This window comes from Corvus cornix, chromosome 1 (assembly GCF_000738735.6).
Source record: "Corvus cornix cornix isolate S_Up_H32 chromosome 1, ASM73873v5, whole genome shotgun sequence".
In the NCBI taxonomy this organism is placed as follows: Eukaryota; Metazoa; Chordata; class Aves; order Passeriformes; family Corvidae; genus Corvus; species Corvus cornix.
The window spans coordinates 17102589-17121378 of NC_046332.1; the positions used below are offsets into that span (position 1 = coordinate 17102589).

General features: G+C 45.6%; 1 protein-coding gene and 1 long non-coding RNA gene across 2 annotated transcripts; one reads left to right on the top strand and one right to left on the bottom strand.

Moving 5' to 3' along the window:
* The first annotated feature begins 32 nt into the window (after nt 1–32).
* On the top strand, nt 33–7597 carry LOC109144160. The gene is made up of 2 exons (XR_002044737.3): nt 33–119; nt 6142–7597. It is a non-coding gene; the product is annotated as an uncharacterized LOC109144160 (long non-coding RNA).
* Nucleotides 7598–12371: 4774 nt separating this feature from the next.
* Nucleotides 12372–16697, bottom strand: LOC104687170. Its single transcript, XM_039550798.1, has 5 exons — nt 16616–16697; nt 15530–15868; nt 13926–14031; nt 13593–13716; nt 12372–12974 (listed from the first exon to the last, which is right to left on the bottom strand). The coding sequence occupies exons 1-5, from the start codon at nt 16695–16697 to the stop codon at nt 12483–12485; spliced, it is 1143 nt and encodes a 380-aa protein (XP_039406732.1). The 3' UTR covers nt 12372–12482.
* Between the last annotated feature and the right edge of the window lie 2093 nt (nt 16698–18790).

Consider the following 18790-nt stretch of genomic DNA (forward strand, 5'->3'; position numbering starts at 1 on the left):
TGAGCCCCGGAGAGGCGGGAGTCCCCACGCCTCGCCCCCGGCGTCACGGTCTGTCCCTTGTCCCAGAGCCGGAGCTGGCAGTGTCCCAGTACAGCAGCGAGCGCCTTATTCATCCAGAGGTAACCTTTCCCTCGAGGGTATTCATAACAGCCCAGTAACAAATTATTTTGGGCTATATCTCTTATATAATTGGGAGTAGTCTTCTTTTGCTTTCGCTGCTACCTTCCTGTTGGGTGGAGAGGAAAAGGGGCAGCAGAAGTGATACTGGGCAATCTCGCTGCTATCTTCCTGTTGCTAGATTAGGATTTTCCAATGATAAAATTACAACAGGGATAACTTATCAGGCCTTGTCACAGGCTTGACAGAAACAACCCATTTCCCAGTCTGATTAATTAGAAACAGCATTCTTAGTGATAAATACAGGACATTCAGTGTCTGCTCTTTCTTCAGATGCTTTCATACATATGCACATGTTCATACGCTGTTCATATCAGTTGCAATATTTATCTCGCCGGGCTCTAGAAGGTCTCCTGTTTTAAGCCATCATTGCTCACAGGAAAAAGCAAACAGCACAATTTCAACTCATTGCCAAAATTAATTGGCAAAGGTGCTGCCCACATAAACCCAGAAACTCATTTAAGACACAGATGTGTGGGAATATGTGGGGCAATCGACTACACTGTCTTAAGGAAGAAGGTGATGTTTGTAGCTTTCCCGGGCCATCCCAGGCTCACATGCATTAAACCTTGCCTGTCCTGCTGCTCTCAGTACCTCATTGCACAAAGGAGTGCCTTTTGACCTGTAGAAACAGAAAGCTTCTGCTGCCTCCAACAGATCAGCTGTCTCATCGCTGGCGTCTGGAGGTCAAGGCAATGTCTCTTCCAGATGGGTAGAGGTGTACTTGGAGACATCTTTCCCACCACCGTGCTTGATTTAGTGCAGCCTTTTTTCCCTGCCAACTAACCAAAGCCCCTTGGCTTTTCAACAAAATTTCAACTTCACCACTACCTTTATTTCCACCTTTCTTTCTATTTCCTAGAATCAGTCAGTAGGTCTTCACTTAATTTTCCCTCTGCTAGTCTTCCCCTTTTTGTTCTCTCTAAAACAAGCCAGCAACTAACCCCCCAGCTGTTTGAGACTGATGTACCTACACCCTTCACACTCTTTTTGTTTTAATGAGAAAAATGTGTTAGTAAGTTTGCTGTGCTCACCTGCCTTCACTATAGCTGAGGGGATTTTAGAGGGAACTCCAGAGGACTGCCCACTGCACAGCTTAAAACAAATTTATCCAGAAGAACCCTGGGCCATCAAAGCCATGAAAGGAGGGAAATCCCAGTGAAATCTTCCTGCTCTTATTTCATGAAAATAAAGGGGACTTTTGGGGGATTTGAGCAATATATTACAGTAATTCACATCTACTGAGGTGGAAAATGTCTGCATTTAGGCAAATGTTATTACTTCTTCAGTGGGCTGGAGAAACCTAGAGAAGAAAATGATGAAAGGTTCTGGAAAACAAAAGGGCTGCTTCTTTGGAAGAGAGGGAATAAATTAGAGCTGAGCAGGGAAAGGATGGTACTGAAGTAGTAGGTAAAGACCAGAGGTAACCTCAGGACAGACAGATGCAAATGAAAAATAATCCAGACAAACCAGCAGTGGCGGAAGATTCAAAATATTTTTATATTTAGAGGAGAACAAGGCACAGAAATTCCCTTCTGCCCAATTCTGTGTTCTTACGTCAACTGTTTCTTTTTACAGGAACCTGTTTGCCAAGTTTCATAAGGTTCTTTGTATGTTACCTTCTCTGGAGCTGGTGATGGTCAAGGTGACACAGACTCTCTGGGATGATAAAACCTTTGAAGTTAGTGAAAAAGAGAGGAAGTAGAGAGCTCTTGTCCTAAAATCCAGAGAGGTCTTTGTTCCTCTTTTTTTTAATTTATTCAGCTGTAATGCACCCTGCATGCTGGTGAAAGAAACAATCTAAAATTCCTTCTGTCACGAATGAGGTCTATTCTTTTTTCTTTCCTCTGCCTTCTGGGTGGACACATTCCAGTATTAATATACTTCTTCATTCTTCCCTTGATTTCTGGACTTCTGACTTCATATAAGCAGAGCCATTTGAGCCACTAGCCAGCAAAACCTGTACAGGCTTAAGGCAAATATATGATACACCTGATCCGCGTTTTTACATGGAAAAGGAAAAAAAGGATAAATGGAGTCAGTGACACAGATTCCAGTAAAACCAAACACAGTGAGTTTTATAGGAAGTACTGCCTGCTGGGTACTTAGAACATCTGCTCTGCTGATTCAACTCCCTTCTGGCTCTGCACATATCAGTAAGCATATCCCCCTTAAGCATCATGCTCAAGCAGTGCATCTTCAAGTCATAAATGCTCAAATGGGTCTACTAGAAGGTCTAGCCTGGTCCAGAGGATCTGCCACCAGCTGTCATTTGCTGGTGATTCAACCACATGATCATAGATAAATGACATCTCTCTCTCAGGCTTACTTCTATAAAAAAGCAAATGTTAAATTGTTTAAAGTTTGAGATCCTAGCAATTCTCCAGTGCAAGTTGCACAAGATTTCCCAGCAGAAAGTTAGCTGTGTGGGTGGGGATAAAAGCACAAAAAATTTCTGGAGTCCCTTTAAGTGTCAGTTTATCAGTGTACAAGGGGAGACTGGATCAAGGAAGGGGAGCACAGGAGAGAACAATGGCAGGGAGTGGGTGAGGAATTGGAAGAAGAAGAAAGTGACCACGGTAATGAAAGTTTTAGCCCATAACAGGGCAGATAAGGGGGGCACGGGGGGCACACAGGTAGTACATGCCCCACTGCAGCAGGTGGTAGGAGCTGAGGAATCCATAATTGTTAAGGTGTTGTATGTAGATTTGTTTTACAAATGCACACACATACAGTGTAACTTGTTATTAAGGGATCCTTAAGTGATTTTAGCTTTAGAGAAAGAGCAAGAAAAAAAGCCTAAACATGCTGCTGAGCTTGTAGTATTGGGAAACACTGAAAGTATGGTCATGGAAGAGAGAGTTTGGGAGGGGCCGTGAGGGTCCATGAGAGGCCACAAGGGGACAAGAGGAGCTGACAGAGTAGATGAGGTTGCAGCTGGGGACTTTGTCCAGCTGCAGGCAAAAGAGGCATAAGTGATCAAGCTGATGGAGGAGCAGAAGAAAAAATTTTGGGTTTGGAAATCGATGAAGGGTTTAGTCCTATAGCATGAACTTGTAGGGAAGACCTGGAGAAAGTTGTGAAGGTATGTGATGATTGGATATGTTATTCCTAGGGATTTGAGTAAGTTGTTAGAAGCAGCATGGAACATGTACAGTAATTAGGAGTGAAAGCTGCGATAGCAGAACAAAGCCCAGTAAGGGGGGGCATCATAGGAAAGAGGCAGAGAAGGAATTACAGGCAGTTGCACAGAGGTCTGTGTGCTATTTGTTAAGAGAAGGGCCACTGGAAATGGGAATGTCTGTGGGAAAGGGACAAACAGAAGCTGCTGGACCCTGGACTTCACCCAAGGCTCCTGATCAGGCAGGAAGGCTCCAGATGTTAGGAGATGTGCGATGCGGACTGGATGTGTCATCCCCAGCTGAACCTCTGGTTACATTAACGCTGGGGAATGACAAACAGAATTTCTTAGTAGATACTGGAGTGGTGTATTCAGTTTTAAATAGGCCTAAAGGAAAATTTACTCAGGAAACAATTCATGTTGGTGTGACAGAACAAAAGGAAAATAGGCCTTTCTTTCAACATCAAAATTTGGAATTCGTAAGTGGGTGTTAGCCCATCAATTTCCTTATATACCTGAATGTCTCATACCAATACTAGGAAGAGATGTATTGAGTAAATTAAATGTACAGATTACATTTGAAAAATAAAAAATCCAAGTTTCTGGCCGCAAGCTCCTCTGTTACAATGAGCTGGTTGGGTTTGTCCTGTGGCTGAGGGATTGGTGCAGCACTGCAGAGGCCTGTGCCTGCTCAGGTGAACTGTTCTGTGGAAAGGCTTCACCTTGTAACTGGAAGGGTACTTGCAGTTTAGGAGATTTGCTGTTTCACATGGACAAAGGAGTCTGGGCCAGGAAAGAAAGGAGGATATCTGTCAGACTCCTGAGCCACTTTCTAAAAAAGAACTGAGCCTGAATGCCGGAAAGCCTTTCAGGAATTGAAGCATGATCTATTGACTGCTCCTGCACTGGGACTACTGGACTTAGGAAAACCTTTTGAAATATTTGTGCATGAAAAATTGCATTTGGCATTGGGGATATTGACACAACAACTGGCATCCTAGAAGAGCAAAGGATGGTCAGCCTGCCTCAGGACAGTAGTGGTAGCAGTCCTCCAAATCCAGGAAGGAACAAAATTAACCCCGGGGCAGCAATTGACTGTTTTTGTGCCCTGTACAGTTGTAGTGATGTTGGAACAAAGAGGAGGACACTGGTTATCACCAAGAAGGATGTTAACATACCAGACAGTACTGCTAGAACAAGATGATGTGGAGTTAAAAGTAACTAACCCTCTGAATCCAGCATTGCTCTTAACAGCTGGCCCATAATGAAAGGAATTGGCCCATGATTGTTTGCAGGCCACTCAACAGGTATACTGTAGTTGAGATGACCTACAGAACTTGGAAGACATGGATTGGGAACTCTTCATGGATGGGAGCAGCTTTGTGAAAAATGGAATCCAAAAATCCAAGTAACTCAGTGGTAACTCAGCATGAGGTAATAGAAGCCGAAGTTATAACCCCCAACACATCAGCTCAGAAAGCAGAACTGATTGCATTGACAAGACCATTGGAGCTCTCACAGAATAAGATTGTAAATATATGGACAGACTTAAAGTTTGCTTTTGGAATGGTCCATGACCATGGAACCATTTGGAAAGAGAGGGCTGTTAACCTCCCAGGGATCCCCTGTGAAACATGGACAAATAATAACAGAGATTGTTAGAGGGGGTGCAGCTGTCTTTAAAGGTGGCATTAAAGCATTGTAAATGTCATTAGTCTGGACAGGCCCCAGTAAATTTTGGAAATTGCCTGGCTGACAAAGCGGCCAAGGAGGCTGCTGGTGGGGACATCCTGTTGGTCTTACCTGAGAAATAACAGTATTTGGACAAGCAGGCTTCCTATTATCAGGCTAAAGATGAGAAACTGGCAAAATTGTTACATGCTGAAAAGAGTCCTGAAGGATGGTGGATTACACCCAGCAAACAAGTAATAATTCCTCAACACCTTATGAGGAAAATCACAGGGGAAGGACCTATGGTAATTCACTGAGGAATAGAGTCTATGGCAGAAGCAATGAAGCCTCAGGTTTTGAACATATGACTGGTATCATAAAAAGCATTCCTAAAAAGTGCCAAACACTTAAAGAACAATGCACATGAAATAAGATATCCTACACCTGTGACTGTTAAGAAAGGAAATGGTTCAGGAGGCTGTTGGCAAATAGACTTTGCTGAACCACCATGGCAAAAGGGCAGTAGGTATTTATTGGTACTGGTAGATACTTTTTCAGGATGGCCAGAAGTTTCTTCTTGTTGCACTAACAAAGCTGGTAAAGATTTTGGTGAAGAAAATGATCCTAAGGTTTGGAGTGTGAGTGGGAATATCACTGGACAGAGGTTCACATCATTGCTGAAATAGCACAAAGGCCAGCTAAAATGTTAGGGGTAAAGTGAGACTTGCACAATCCATGGAGACCTCAGTCAAGTGGGAAAGTAGGAAGAATGAACTAGAGTCTAACAGAATATATGAAATCCCATAGGAAGGTGATACGATACAAAATGACACAGAGTCTCCAGGCAGGTGCAGAAAGGAACTCTTTTATTGCAAAACCCAGGCCTTTTAAAGCAATTAGGCCTTTATTAGTATCATTCCTTTAAAACACAACAAATATAATTCAACCAACCACCATAAACCACGATGTGAGCATGTGATGGTTATATAACTTGTTTTTCTATGGTTACATAACTTGTTTTCTACCTCTATTCCAGATGAGTCATTACCCAGAATCCTTTTCTACTTAGCCAAAGTAACAGGAGTGAGCCATGATTTTACAAAGGTAACAAGGCCTTCATTTTATAAGTTTTTACCTATCTGCAACAGGAAGCTGTTTTCCTCTCTCCACAGACACATTGTGCTGGCAGCACCCGTGACACTGGATATCACAGCCCATCTGTATCAACGTGGAGATTACCTCAAAACCTGGACTGAAGAGCCTCTCCAAGAAAAGTGGAAGCGACCATATCAAGTGCTGCTAACCATCTATACTGGTGTTGCTATAGGAGCTATTCCAGTTTAGGCAGTTTTATGCGTCCTAATTCGGGTTGTACGGGTGTTAGGTAGGATGGTTGAATGTTATGATTTGGGTTGTATAAAGTTATGCTGTTTAAACTGTTGAATAGAGGTGGAAGCCCTTTGTTTGGAGGACTGCAGTTGATATAAAAAGGCCAGGAGGTGGTGATATAGAGTATGGAAGGTCCCTAAGCCCCACTGGGATTACATTAGCCTTGGGAGAGGCAGCTGCACCCACCAATCACCAGCCTTCCTCCAACCCGGACCTTGCACCAATCACTCGACGCACTGTGAGGGGAGAGGGAGAGACCTAGTGACGAGCCAATCATCACCTGAGAAGTGGGAAATCTAAGCCAATGAACTGAGCCGCTAAGCAGCAACCCTGAGGACTGACCAATCAGAAGGACTGAAAGAGAGCATAAAAGGCCGTGTTCAGCTGGGAACATGTCCTCTTGCGGCTTCGAGTCTCTCACAGTGAGGTCCTTCTGTGATTGAAGCCTACCACAGCAAGGTCCTCCCGCCTCTGGGTTAAGAGGAGAGGGCTACTCCCCCTCCTGGTTCTTCCACCTAGTCTGTTTGTTTTGTTCTCTTTTCTTTTAATAAATTACCAGTTAATCACTTCTGTGGATAACTGGCCCTCGTTTATTACAGTGTGAAGGTACATGAAGTAGATTAGTGGCTCCCCAGCTTAGGATGGTTAAAACAACTGTTTGTACTTACTGTGATGTTCTTACTCGTGATCTTAATCACTTGTTGCAATGCATACTGCTGTATAGACTAGGTCAATACAATAAGTGAATATGAGACTTTGAAGAAATTACATTAAAGTCTCAAAGGAGCAATTTGTTACCAAATAAGTTATATTTTTATGAATAAATTATTGTTGGCTTTCTAACCTAGCACACTGCTTGTAGAATTTATTTCCCGGTTTTTGGTGACACAATGTCGGTTTAAAAGACAGATGTCTGCTAAGGAGGGCAGGAATCTTCCTGGAATGGAAAGATGACCCCTCCCTCCAAATTATTGTAACTTTGAAATTAGGGGGCTTTCAGGTAAAAATGTAGGAAAAGAAATAACAGTTCTTTACTGGAAAATAGATATAGATATTGTGATAGATAAATGTTATAATATTGGCTTTCTGCAAATGTTAAAGAGTGATGTTAAAGTAGCTTTGTTATTGTAATAGATACATATTATAATAGTGGCTTTCTACAAATTGATGCTATATGTAAAAGTAGCTTTGTTACAAATAGATGCTATATGTATAATATTAAAGTAGCTTTGTTATAAAGATGTAGTTTTGTAACAATAACTAATGCCTTTATTTCTGTCGTTAACTAAACTTAGACATAATAGTGAAATAGCTAATATAGTTATGCTTGTTGGTAATTGAACTGTCTGCTTGGTTGGATAACATCCAACCAACGTGTGTCAAAGACCCCTGCTACTGACACGCCAACTATCAGCAACTACCGCAGAAACCATGGACCAAAGCCCACTCTGAGGATGATAATAAAAACTGACTAAAAGCACAACCAAGAAATGCGCATGCTCTAACAGGGTGGACCCAAGGAAGAGCCATGCCAAACGTCCTGGAACATGTGAACTAGTTTAAGGAAAAGTTTGAATATGCATAATTGATTATGAATATGCACTAGGCTGATGCAATAGGACAGGTATGTAAAGGGTGTCTCCGAAATAACAGCTGTGCTCTTGGCTAAGTGCCAAGGCACCCGGAGCCGTGAATTTTGCTTTATTATCTTTGTCCCTTATAGTCCTTTATTAAACTTTTAAATCCTAACAGAAGAGTGAACCTCGTTTTTCACAGATATGTAAGAGAACAGAACAAACACCACCACAGTAACAGAAGTTTCGCGCCTGCTACGCGCCGTGTTTGCCCTACGGCCCGCAGGGGGCGCAGGCGGCTCTAGCGAGGCAGAGAGATGCCGTGATCCCCTCAGCCGGCGCCGGGAGGGACGGAAGGAACTCGCTCCTTTTGCAAACTCAGGGTTCGATCTCAGCACTAACAAGGAGCAGCTGGCAGAAGCAGGGAAAGCAGGCAGATTCGATTGTAGCCAGATTGGAGCGTGACAAAGTTCTGGAGCCCAATGCACAACTCCTGCAGCACCACGCTACCGCTCTCCTCAATCCCCTGAAACAGCAGAAAGGGAGGAAGGATCCACTCCCCCAGCGAAGTCTCACGCAGACCCCAAAACTTCTCACACAATATCCCCAGCCTCCCAAGCTGTGAGGGGGAGAGCCCACGCCCCGATTCAAAATTCCCAAAACCCAAAACAATTCCATTGGTATGCCAGAGCTATCAGCCACTTCCCTTTGTGTCTTAATCACTGTCTATTCACTGAGAAAGCTGCCCCCTCGCCCTTCCAGCATCTCCCCGGTAAGACTGGGAAGAAATTCACTGAAACCTAAACCCACCCCCCACAAGAAAGATGGAGGCGAGGCCATACGTCTCCCCTGACTTCAGCAGTCTCTGAACCACTCAGCTGGAGTACCACTGGTAACTGTCTCACAGTACTGAGCCTGCACATTTTCTCTCCACAATTTCCACTTCCCGGTAAAAATAGTTAATGTTAGGGACCGAGTCCGGTGAGCTGGCCAGATAAACGACATATACACCGATACGATTAAGCATCGTTCTCCCTTTATTGTTCAACTATGCAAGCTTATATCTACTTTTGCAAAGATTCATGCCCAGTCCCTCTAGACAGCCTCTAATCAGCAGGGGAGCCAGCCAGTGTATACCTTGCCAAGGACTCTCAGGGCTGCCTGCAGCCAGGTGTTTTCCAGGCCTGCCTGAAGCCAGGGGCCTGTTCGGGGGCTTTTCCTCAGGAACCCTGGGTTGTCCAATCTTTCCAGGGGTATCATATGCCCTTGTTCCATAAGGAATTCTTCTACAAGTTAACTTTGAAAACGGTATTTAAACATTATCTTGTGTTATGTTTATGCTCATATATTGATGGCATCCAATCATAGTCACAATGGAAGAGCACACACACATCAATGACAACCATGAAAAAACCCCACAGATAAATACTCTACCAAAAAAAATGATAACGAGCACTTAATCTCAGGAAACCCACATTTGAGGAATACCAAGTTGCAGCCCTCATTGTAACCCACATGCATGCAACATGACCCACTTCAAGGCAAGCTGAATTAGCATGGGATTTTCAGAAAGCGAGGAATGATTGTCTTCTAAATGCTGAGCAACCCTTGCTTAAAACATCACTTGAGCTTGACTTCTAAAGGTCCCTTGGCCAAGAAGCCTGAGATTACTTTTTAAAGGTCCCTTTACCAAGAAGCTCAGCTGCAGAAAATCCTGCTGTGTCAGAACCCCGGGCAGAATTTGTCAGAGGAATTTGGGCTGTCTGGCTGCTTTCCCAGGTACAACCAAATGGCTGCCATTCCCATTTCTCACTGAAAGGAATAGTAGGAATTTGGCTTCACAAACAGACATGTAGAGATAAGGCCAGAGACAGAGACAAGACAGTAACAGGAGGAACCATTCAGAAGAATGTTACTAATTGACACTGTCAGGAAAATTAATCCACAAACACCAGAGGTTTATGTCCAAAAAGGAGACAGAGAAGTCCTGTTACTTTATTCAAATAAAGGGAGAGGCCATGGGGCATTCCCCTGGGGTCTCTCAACTTGTTAGAGGATGCAGCCTCCTTTCTATCCTAATTTCCCAGCCACATTTCCCTCTCTCTTTCCCCATTGGATGAGGTACTTGAGAGGTACAGACTTCCTGAATCACGTAATACAGCCCCCCTTCTAATGTATACACACCCTTTTTCTTTTCCTATGGAATTTAAGGTTCTTCCCATTGCTTCTTTCATCTCTCAGTATCTATCTTTACCTATCAGCAAACCCACAGTTTGTTTGTAAAGACAAATCTATCTCATTCCTTTCAACACTGAATGTTGCTCCACCAAGGCCTTGTTAAATTCCTGAACCTAGAGTAGAAGAACAAAGATACAAAGGGGGTTGTGTGCACATTAGAAGGGAACATGTAGTGAGTGAATCATGAGTGTACTGTACCTTCCAGGTATCTCAGCCAATGGGGAAAGGGAGAGGGTGATGTGGCCAGGAAATTAGGATAGAAGGGAGGATGTGTTTTCCAACAATTTGAGAGAGGCCAGGGGAATGCCCCATGGCCTCTCTCTTTATTTGAGTAAAGTTACAGGACTCCTCTGTCTCCTTTTGGACATAAACTTCTGGCATCATGAATTTATCCGCACATTTTCTAGCACCTTCTTTTACCCATCGCTGGCCAGCCTGGAAGTGTGGAAAACAGACTTGGGAACATTTCCACATTCCTTTCCCTGGTCCTTGGAAAAACCTCTTTCTCCAGGAGAGCAAAGAAGAACTGATATCCAGTGCCCAGTTCCTTCACCCATCCCTTTCAACATCTTCTCTTCCAGCAACCACAGTCTGTGCCTCCTGCTGGGCAACCCTCACAGAGTGATTTCATCCTAGCATGACTTCGGATATGGTAGTTGTAGTAACTTGATACCAGAGATGGGGTTGCTGGATACCAAAAGACTATTTGAAAGTCCAAAGAGGAAAAACACAGTGCTGGTGAGTTACTATTTTAATGGAAGACTCACTGAAGGTGTTTTCCCTTCAGTGAGTGGATTTGGGATCTCTCCAACTAGTGAATTAAAGAACTTAAATCCAACAGCAAAATTCTGTTAGATTTAGAATTCCTTTATTACAGCGCTGGAGACATGCTGGGAATTTTTTGCCATGAGCATGTCCCACCAGACACAGTTCCTTGGGGTTTAAAGAAATTTTAAGACTTAGGATTTCTAGCCCCTCCCAGAGTCTGCCCAGCCTATTACATCAAAGGTGTCCTCTCCAATGTTGTCTTGGTGTGGAACAAGGCTGCCATATAGTGTCCTTTTCCTGTTATTATTTTGATTAGGGAGCTTTATTGCTTCATCAGAGGGTCTTCATTATTGTCTTAATCTCTGGATGACACTTTCATGTTCACAGCTCCCAGCACGTGTGTAATTCACTTCTGATGACCTCTAGTTTTTTATCTTACTGTACTAAGTCACTACTAAGACAGTACATTTACCTTTAGTTAAAGATAACCCATAACTCCTCTTAACTAAACAATTCTCTATTGAATTTGCTTCTGTAGCTAAAGAATCCTCTATTCATTAAGTTTTCTGAGGTGTGTTGTTCTCTGATGTTATTTCCTGCAGGTTCAAGTTCAGCTGTTTATTATCTTGGGTTTTTAATCTTGTTCTGCTGACACTAAGTTAAACACAAATTTAAGTAAAAACAAACTACAAAAACTCCCACAAATTCTTTAGCTAACTAGGACATGACTCCTTACAAAGTTCAGGGGACTTCAAGATTCTTGGCTAAATGAGATATAATTCCTTTTCACTGGAGGGTCCTGTGCACTTACCACAGGTAGTGCTCTGCGCTGAGACTGTCAGAGGAGCCTTTGCAAATGCATTGGAAGCACATCTCTGAAACACCTCGTGTCATGACACACAGAGCTGGAGGGGAACTTTCGCAGATCAAGGCCTTAAAACCAATTATTTTTTATGATTTTTTTCCCCCCAAATACCAGTCTTGGTCTGGTTCTGTTGGTCTTAGCCCATCCACAGCACAGATCCTTCTTCCTGATTGCTTGTGAGATATCGAAGAACATCCCGGCTGGTGTGGCTTGAGCCCTGCTGGCCCTCACAGGCTCACCTGTGCTCGCTCCAGGTGCCACATCAGGGACACACAGGGTCTGGCCCTGGTCCAGGCTGGTGGCTGGCACTTGGCCTGTCTCACTCAGGTCTCCCCAGCTGCTGGCACCCGGGCACATGGGACCCCTGGTTCTGGCCCAGCTGCTGACATCAGGGCCCCCTACACACATGCACACCAGTTGGGGTGTCCCTCACCCCGGAGAAGAGTTAGAAATGGAGTTTAATGAGAAGACAGGACAGACTGTGGTGACAGGGCACTGGGCCAGCCCAGACAAGTGTACTGACCAGCCTCCTGCAAAAATGAAACCAGACCCTTTTATTTTTTTATCCATCCATTTTCCCAGGCTTTTTATTCCCAGATGCCCTTGATTCCTCCTTTTCCCACCTTTGTCTCCTTCCCTAAGAAGCCCATAACAGCCCAGTTCAGTCTCCAAATGCACTTCATTTGCATGGCACCACGTGTCCATAGCCCTCAGGCAGTGATGTCCTGAGTTCAGAAGGTGCTCCACTGATGGACTCATCTGGATGGGTTTCCCACACAGACCCTAGGACTAAGGATCTCCTGGGACACCCCTGGGAGGAGCCTGGGCAAGCTGCCGCTTCCTCTGAGTCCTTAGTGTGGGCTCCTGAGCAGGCATGGGCCCCTGTGCTCCTTTGGACTTGTGGAGCTGGCTGGTGCCCGTCCTTCCTCTGCTGGGCTGGGGAGCAGCTGGGCTGGGGTGTCACCTGGACTCCCTCACGTGCCATTGCCTCCCCATCCTGCTTCATGGGAGAGCAGCCAAGCTCCTTGATGGATAACCCAGCAGGTCCACTCTTCAACTCACTTTGGAAGCTGCTGTTCAGGTTCTGTGTTTCCTCCAGAAACAAAGGCCTCCAACTTTTTCTCAATCCCAGGTTTCCGTTCCACCTTTTGCGTAGTGTGGATCCTGGTGTCTGCTTCTGCAAGAGACCCAGCAGAGTGGTGTGGTAATCACAGCAGAGCTCTAGACTACGTGGCAGAGAGAAGTGATGAGTAGACAAGAGAGTTCCCAGTTACAGCATGGGACCACCAGGAGCTTGCAGGGAAAACATGGGATGTCAGAGCAAAGTGTCTAGGGGGAGGGATTCCCAGCTGTGACCACTTACTGGTTCTGTCTGTGGATGCCAGCAGCCCTCCAAAGCAGCTTTGTGTCTGCACCAGGAGGAGGGCAGGGCAGACCCTTCCCAGCGGGGAAACTTCTGTGTGAGGCTGCTCTTGACAGCACCCAAGCTCTGCAGGGCTCCCTGCCCTTGTCCGGAAGGGACATCTCATCTGCCCTCCTGGACATTTCCCGTGCCTCTTTCATGCCTTTGTAGCTAAATAACTTTGACTAACTTTTCTCCCGCACCCTCCAGGCCAGTGGTGCAAAACATTAAGCAGTTTTTCCTGATCGTTGCTGGAGTTTAAATGGGGCACATGTTGTGTCATCTACCCGGTGCAGCTGTCCCATGCAGCAAAGACATGGCAGGAGAAACAGAGACCCCTAATGGAGGATGTGAATAATCACTAGAAGCCTTGGGGGTTTGTGTTACCTCGTTTTGGTAAGTGATGTGCTGCTCTTTCGGTGTGTGCAGGCTCTCAGAGGCTCTCTCACCTAGGTCTTCCTGTGAGCCTGTCTCCTTTGCAGGAGTTGTGGGTGTGCGGTGTGTCTTCTGCCTGGGAGAAAACCACAGCATCAATTAGTCCCATGATGCTTATTATACCCCTTGTCATTTAGACACTTGTGCTATTTTAAAGACGCTGTTACGAGCTGGATGAGTTTCCTGAATGGATACATAAAAATGCCAAGAAGAAGGAGAAAGGCAAATTGCAAGGTGAACAGAGGCAAGCCACATCATTTGCAAGAAAATGGAAACTATTCTTACTTGTTCCTTCTGCTGTTATTCAGTCGCACGCCACAATATATCAAGACTGATAAGAGCAACACTGCTGTTAATATCGATGTGATGATGACTGTGCTCTTCTGAACATCTACAAAAAGAAACCAGTAAGTTCACACAGAACATGATGTGTTTCTGGTGTCCTCTTCCAGGGGCTGGGACTGAGAGTGCAACATTCAGCATTTTGTGCCCATTTATTCTTTGAAGGAGAGAAAGGAGCACTGTAACAATATAACTCTACCAAAGGTCCTCTACTGAAGGATTGTTTTACGTTTTTAAATAAATATGGATAATGTCTCACACTTCCCTGGTATCAGGGGTATCAAACCCCAGAATTTTTACTCTTGATCTATTTGCGTTTCTCTTTCTGTTGAAAGAAGTTTTATCACAAGAGAAGTGTCCCATCCTTCCTGACACATATCTTCCAGCAAGATAATCTATGAGAAATGTTTTTCCCCAGCATTTGTCAGCCAGGAGCCTGCTCTGCTGGTACCCTCCCGCTGTGGGTACTGGTGCTCTAAATAAATCATTAAGTAGAAATGTAGACATACAGAGCCACATATGCATGTGTATGCACAAATATACATAGTTATCCCATATAACACATGCACCACACACATACAAAGGTACTACAGGGAAGAGTCTACTGGAGGGTTTCAAATCCTGAAATCTTCATCTAGCATGAGATCTGGCCTTACAGAAAGTTGTCTATCAAGACCTACATAAGTACAAGCGGCCCTCCCATAATTGCACATCCTTCCCTAAGCATACCCCACTACACATTACACATCTCCACAAAACTACAGCCTACCTTCCCCTCCTTTTTCCAGGTGAAGTGCCTTCATTTTCCTTCCTTGTGGGTGGTCAAGGAGGCAGAACAAGACATGGGGGTGCTTGGCAGAGAAGGTAACTCTGCTTGCCACTGTTACTGTTCCGTTTGTGTTTTGGATGTGGTGTACTTCAGGTGCCTCCTCCAGGCCTCTGTCATGCAGCCAGGTGATGTTGGGGGCAGGCTTTCCTGTTGCTGAGCACACTGCAGTGAGGAGACCCTCAGTGGGCAGGAGGGAATGGAATTCCACTGTGAGCTCAGAAATTGCTGGCAGCAAAATGAGAAGGTGCTTTTTACACTCTGTGGTGAGTTTACAGTCAAAGCTGAGTGGGTTTATCTCTCTGTACAACGTTTTTATCCAAAAGCATCTGCTGGCTTATTTGCCTTCACTTCCCCTGAGGAAAGTGTTGCCTAGAAAATAGAACTGATCTTCCCAAACAATGTTAGAGTGAATATAAAAGCAAATTTTTACTTGAAAGCTTTCAGGTACACAATATGGCAAAAACCACATGTGGAACAGTAGTTCTACAATTTTTATAAGGATAATTGATTAGTATACCTGTCATTTATTGTCTATAACTAAAAGGTTAGTTGGTTAGGTAATAATTCCAGTGTGGCAGTCTGAACACTATCCACCAAGGAGATGCTGCTGTGTGGAAAATCTCCATGTGGTGGATAGGATAATGACATCCCCACCTCCTGACTACATCAGACCCGACCCGAGTGCCAGAAAGAGAGAAGATGTTAGTGCAAAACTTACTTTGGATGTTGAGGCGTATGTCTTTGCTGATGGAGCCATGACGGAACACACTGAAAATGCATTTGTAATAGGACTCATCTTCAAGTGTGAGATTTTGGAGGGTGATAGCTGAGGCCTTTGGGGTTGCTCTAGTGAAACGCACCTTCTTCTGAAATGACCCTATCAGCCTCTGCCCGTGTACTGGGCTGTAGGTGGCCATATTCTGGAAGGAAGTGCCATTTCTCTTTTGCCAGGTCACTTGCAAAACATCCATCCAGAGTGAGAAGTTGCAATAGAAATTTGCCTCTCCCCCGAGGGCTGCTACGATGATGGTATCAGATTGGATGGGTTCCTTCAAAGCTAGGAACAAAGCAAACCCCAAAATCAGGGCAGAAGGAAAAGTAAATCAGGCAAGGCCATAGTTCCTTGAAACATCCACTCTCATTGTTCCCATCTTGTAGAACACTGGAGTAAGGAATTCCACCGCGAGGCCGTGTGGCACACTGGGAGACTTCAGACACCCTGTTATCACAGGTGGGCATCACATCATTATCCTCTGCTGTACAGTTCCATGGAGAGGAGGAAGGCAGCATGGGAATGGAGGGTAGGCAGGCTCTTTAGCAAGCACAGCAACCACCCAGCAAAAACAGTTCTCGCTCCCAAGAGCACTCCTGGTCCCCTCTTGCCGGCGCCTGCAGGGCTGTGGGGAGGCAGAGCAGCCCAGGGCAGCCAGGAGGCAGCACGAAGGGCTGCAGAGGGATATGCCCTACTCCAGCCTCTCCCCAGAGAAGTGTGCACCACCCAGACATGGACACTGGCAATGCAAACCTGCCCCATCCCCTGTGCTGAGGAGTTTAGCAACACCAACAAAGAAAGGGAATATCCAGGCAGAGCACACAGCTTGTGAGCAAAGTGCCCAGTGCTCTCTCTAACCAAGCCTTACCCAATTTGGCTGCTGCTGCTGACTCATGCCCAGCTTACTAGTTACTGTTCCAGTCACCATGTAGTATATTTTAGTCAGCATCATATCTGTGTCTCTCTGCTTGCTAGGAAAGGCTGGTGCTGCTCCACAGTTAAGCTGGTGTGGGGAAAGAGCGCTCCACTCACCCACTGCCGGTTCCACTCGCTGGCAGCCTCCCCAGAGCAGCAGGAGGCAGATTTCAGCCCAGAAGAGCAGGCGGAAAATCATTGTGGGTTGAAGCAATTGCCCAGGAAAGCTCATCCCTTTCCCCGTTTCTTTCAATGAGGGGCTGGCATTGCCAGGGAACCGTTGAAAATTCTGGCGCCTTTTTTCAGCACACTCCTCGGTGGCCAATCAGCAGCACCACTGGTCAATCATTGATCATTATTGTGCCCTGCCTGCCAACAGCACTGGCTGCCAGAGGTGGCAACAAACAGCCCTCACTCTTTCTTTTTTTTCCTTTTTTTCCTCCTTCTGCAAAGTTTGGTGGTGTCCCTTGCTCACCCCATCCTGGTGATTTGTTAGGAGGCATCACAACCACTACTTGCACCTCTCAAGGGTGTAAATGTGGAATCTTGCTGGTATGTGTGGGAGGTGTCTGATGGAAGAAACAAGGGACCACAGGCCCTGACAGACCCTGCTCTCTTTCTCTTTGGCTGGAAAGGGATGGTAGGAAGGGAGGTGCTGCCTGTGGATCACTGCCTAGGAGGCTTGCTGGACATCACACTGGGTGCCAATACTGGAGTCCTCAGGGAGATCACTTTCCTCCCTTGGATGTGGCACAGAGGAATCCCAAGCAAGAGCGGGAGATGATTCCCCATCAGGAGAGCAGTGCGGAGTCGCCTGCAGGTGGCACTGCTTTGCCACAAGCCACAAGCAAACCAGACTCCCCCCCCCAAGTGGGTTGTGAAAGGAGTCATTGCAGGGAGCAGGTTTGGCTGAAGTCTCATCACCCCAGATGTGTTTGCATCTGATATAATTCCAGCAAGGGAAAGCCAGGGGTGTGACGGCGCTCTGGTGCCCAGAGGTGATGCCCTGTGCCCAAGGGGTTCACTGTAAAACTGCACAGTGCAGTTCCTGCCCCAATGGCAACCCAACGTTGAGATCAAGCACCATGTGAGGTTTCAAGCTGTACTTACAGCAGGATACCCACTGCACTCTACACCCTGTAAGAAAGGGAGAAGGCTATTTTACAGGAGAATATGAGAAGCGAATACCAGTCTGTGTTCATCCCTGCTGTTTATGACTTTGACTCTTCCCTCCATCGGGGCAGCAGCATCAAGTTCTCTAGTTCTCATCAGCTCTATGATTTCTTACACTTCCACCCCCTCCCTTCTCCCCAGTTTGTAGGTGAATTCCATACAAGGTGAGATGTACTGTAGAACATCCCTCCTGGCACCTCCTGGCATTAAGGGAAGAGGCTCCATCCAGCCCCTCATTTCTAGCTACAGCACCAGCTTGCACTGCAGGCAGTGAGCAGGGCAGTGAAACCAGCACATGCCACCATGTCAGAGCCTTTCCACAGCGTCCCTCAGGGGTTTTCAACTTCTCTCCCCTGATGCCTGCTTCCATCCCAGCCTCCTCTGTCCCAGAAGTCTGCTTTTGGGCAGAAGGGGTGTCCCTACTGCCAGCAAGGGAGAAGCATTTTAGGCTAGGAGTGAGCTCCCAGGGGCTGGCTGCGCCAAACTCTATGATATGGAGCAGAGAAAGTAATGACAACTCACTTATGTCCCCTTTTCCAGGGTCAGAATTGCCAATCAAATTCAGGCACTTTGTTAAACTCAGAAACCTCAACAAAAACCAGAGATTTTGGCGCAAGGAGCTCAGGACAAGAAAGGACAGGTGAGGACAGGAGAGATGCAGCTAATGCTGCTGAGCTCACACAAGGATCTTTCCTGGTTTAGAAAGTCCAAAGAGCCCATGGATGTGAATATGCTCAATGCACATGGGCAGCTGCATGGGGGCACAAGGTCAGTGTACCAATCAAAGTGACTGTGTAGCTAACACTAAGCAATCAGCATAAATACCAACTACTGCAATGTGTATCTTACACCTAAGACACAAGAGACTTAGCAGAGCAGATCTGCTCTTTTCCATCAGTCCCCGGAGCCTGGCTGGAGATGGCAAAGCAAACCCAGGTGCAAGCATCAGTGGAGGGTTGCACATGTAAAGAGTTTTGTGGAGGTACATCTTCAATTTCTTTCCTATATAAGAGGGGAATCATCTTAGTTTTCTAGAAGCTCTTCATTGTCCAGGCAACAAAACTGGGCTCAGATATTTTGATTACAGCAAGAACCTTTACCCTCTGAATCTCACTGCAT

Coding starts and splice junctions, on each gene's coding strand:
- LOC104687170 (XM_039550798.1), bottom strand. CDS start 16,697: ATGATTTTCCGCCTGCTCTTCTGGGCTGAAATCTGCCTCCTGCTGCTC. Junction 14,032..15,529: donor CATACGCCTCAACATCCAAA/GTAAGTTTTGCA, acceptor TTCTTTTTGTAG/ATGTTCAGAAGAGCACAGTC. Junction 12,975..13,592: donor ACATCACTTACCAAAACGAG/GTAACACAAACC, acceptor TTGCAGAAGCAG/ACACCAGGATCCACACTACG.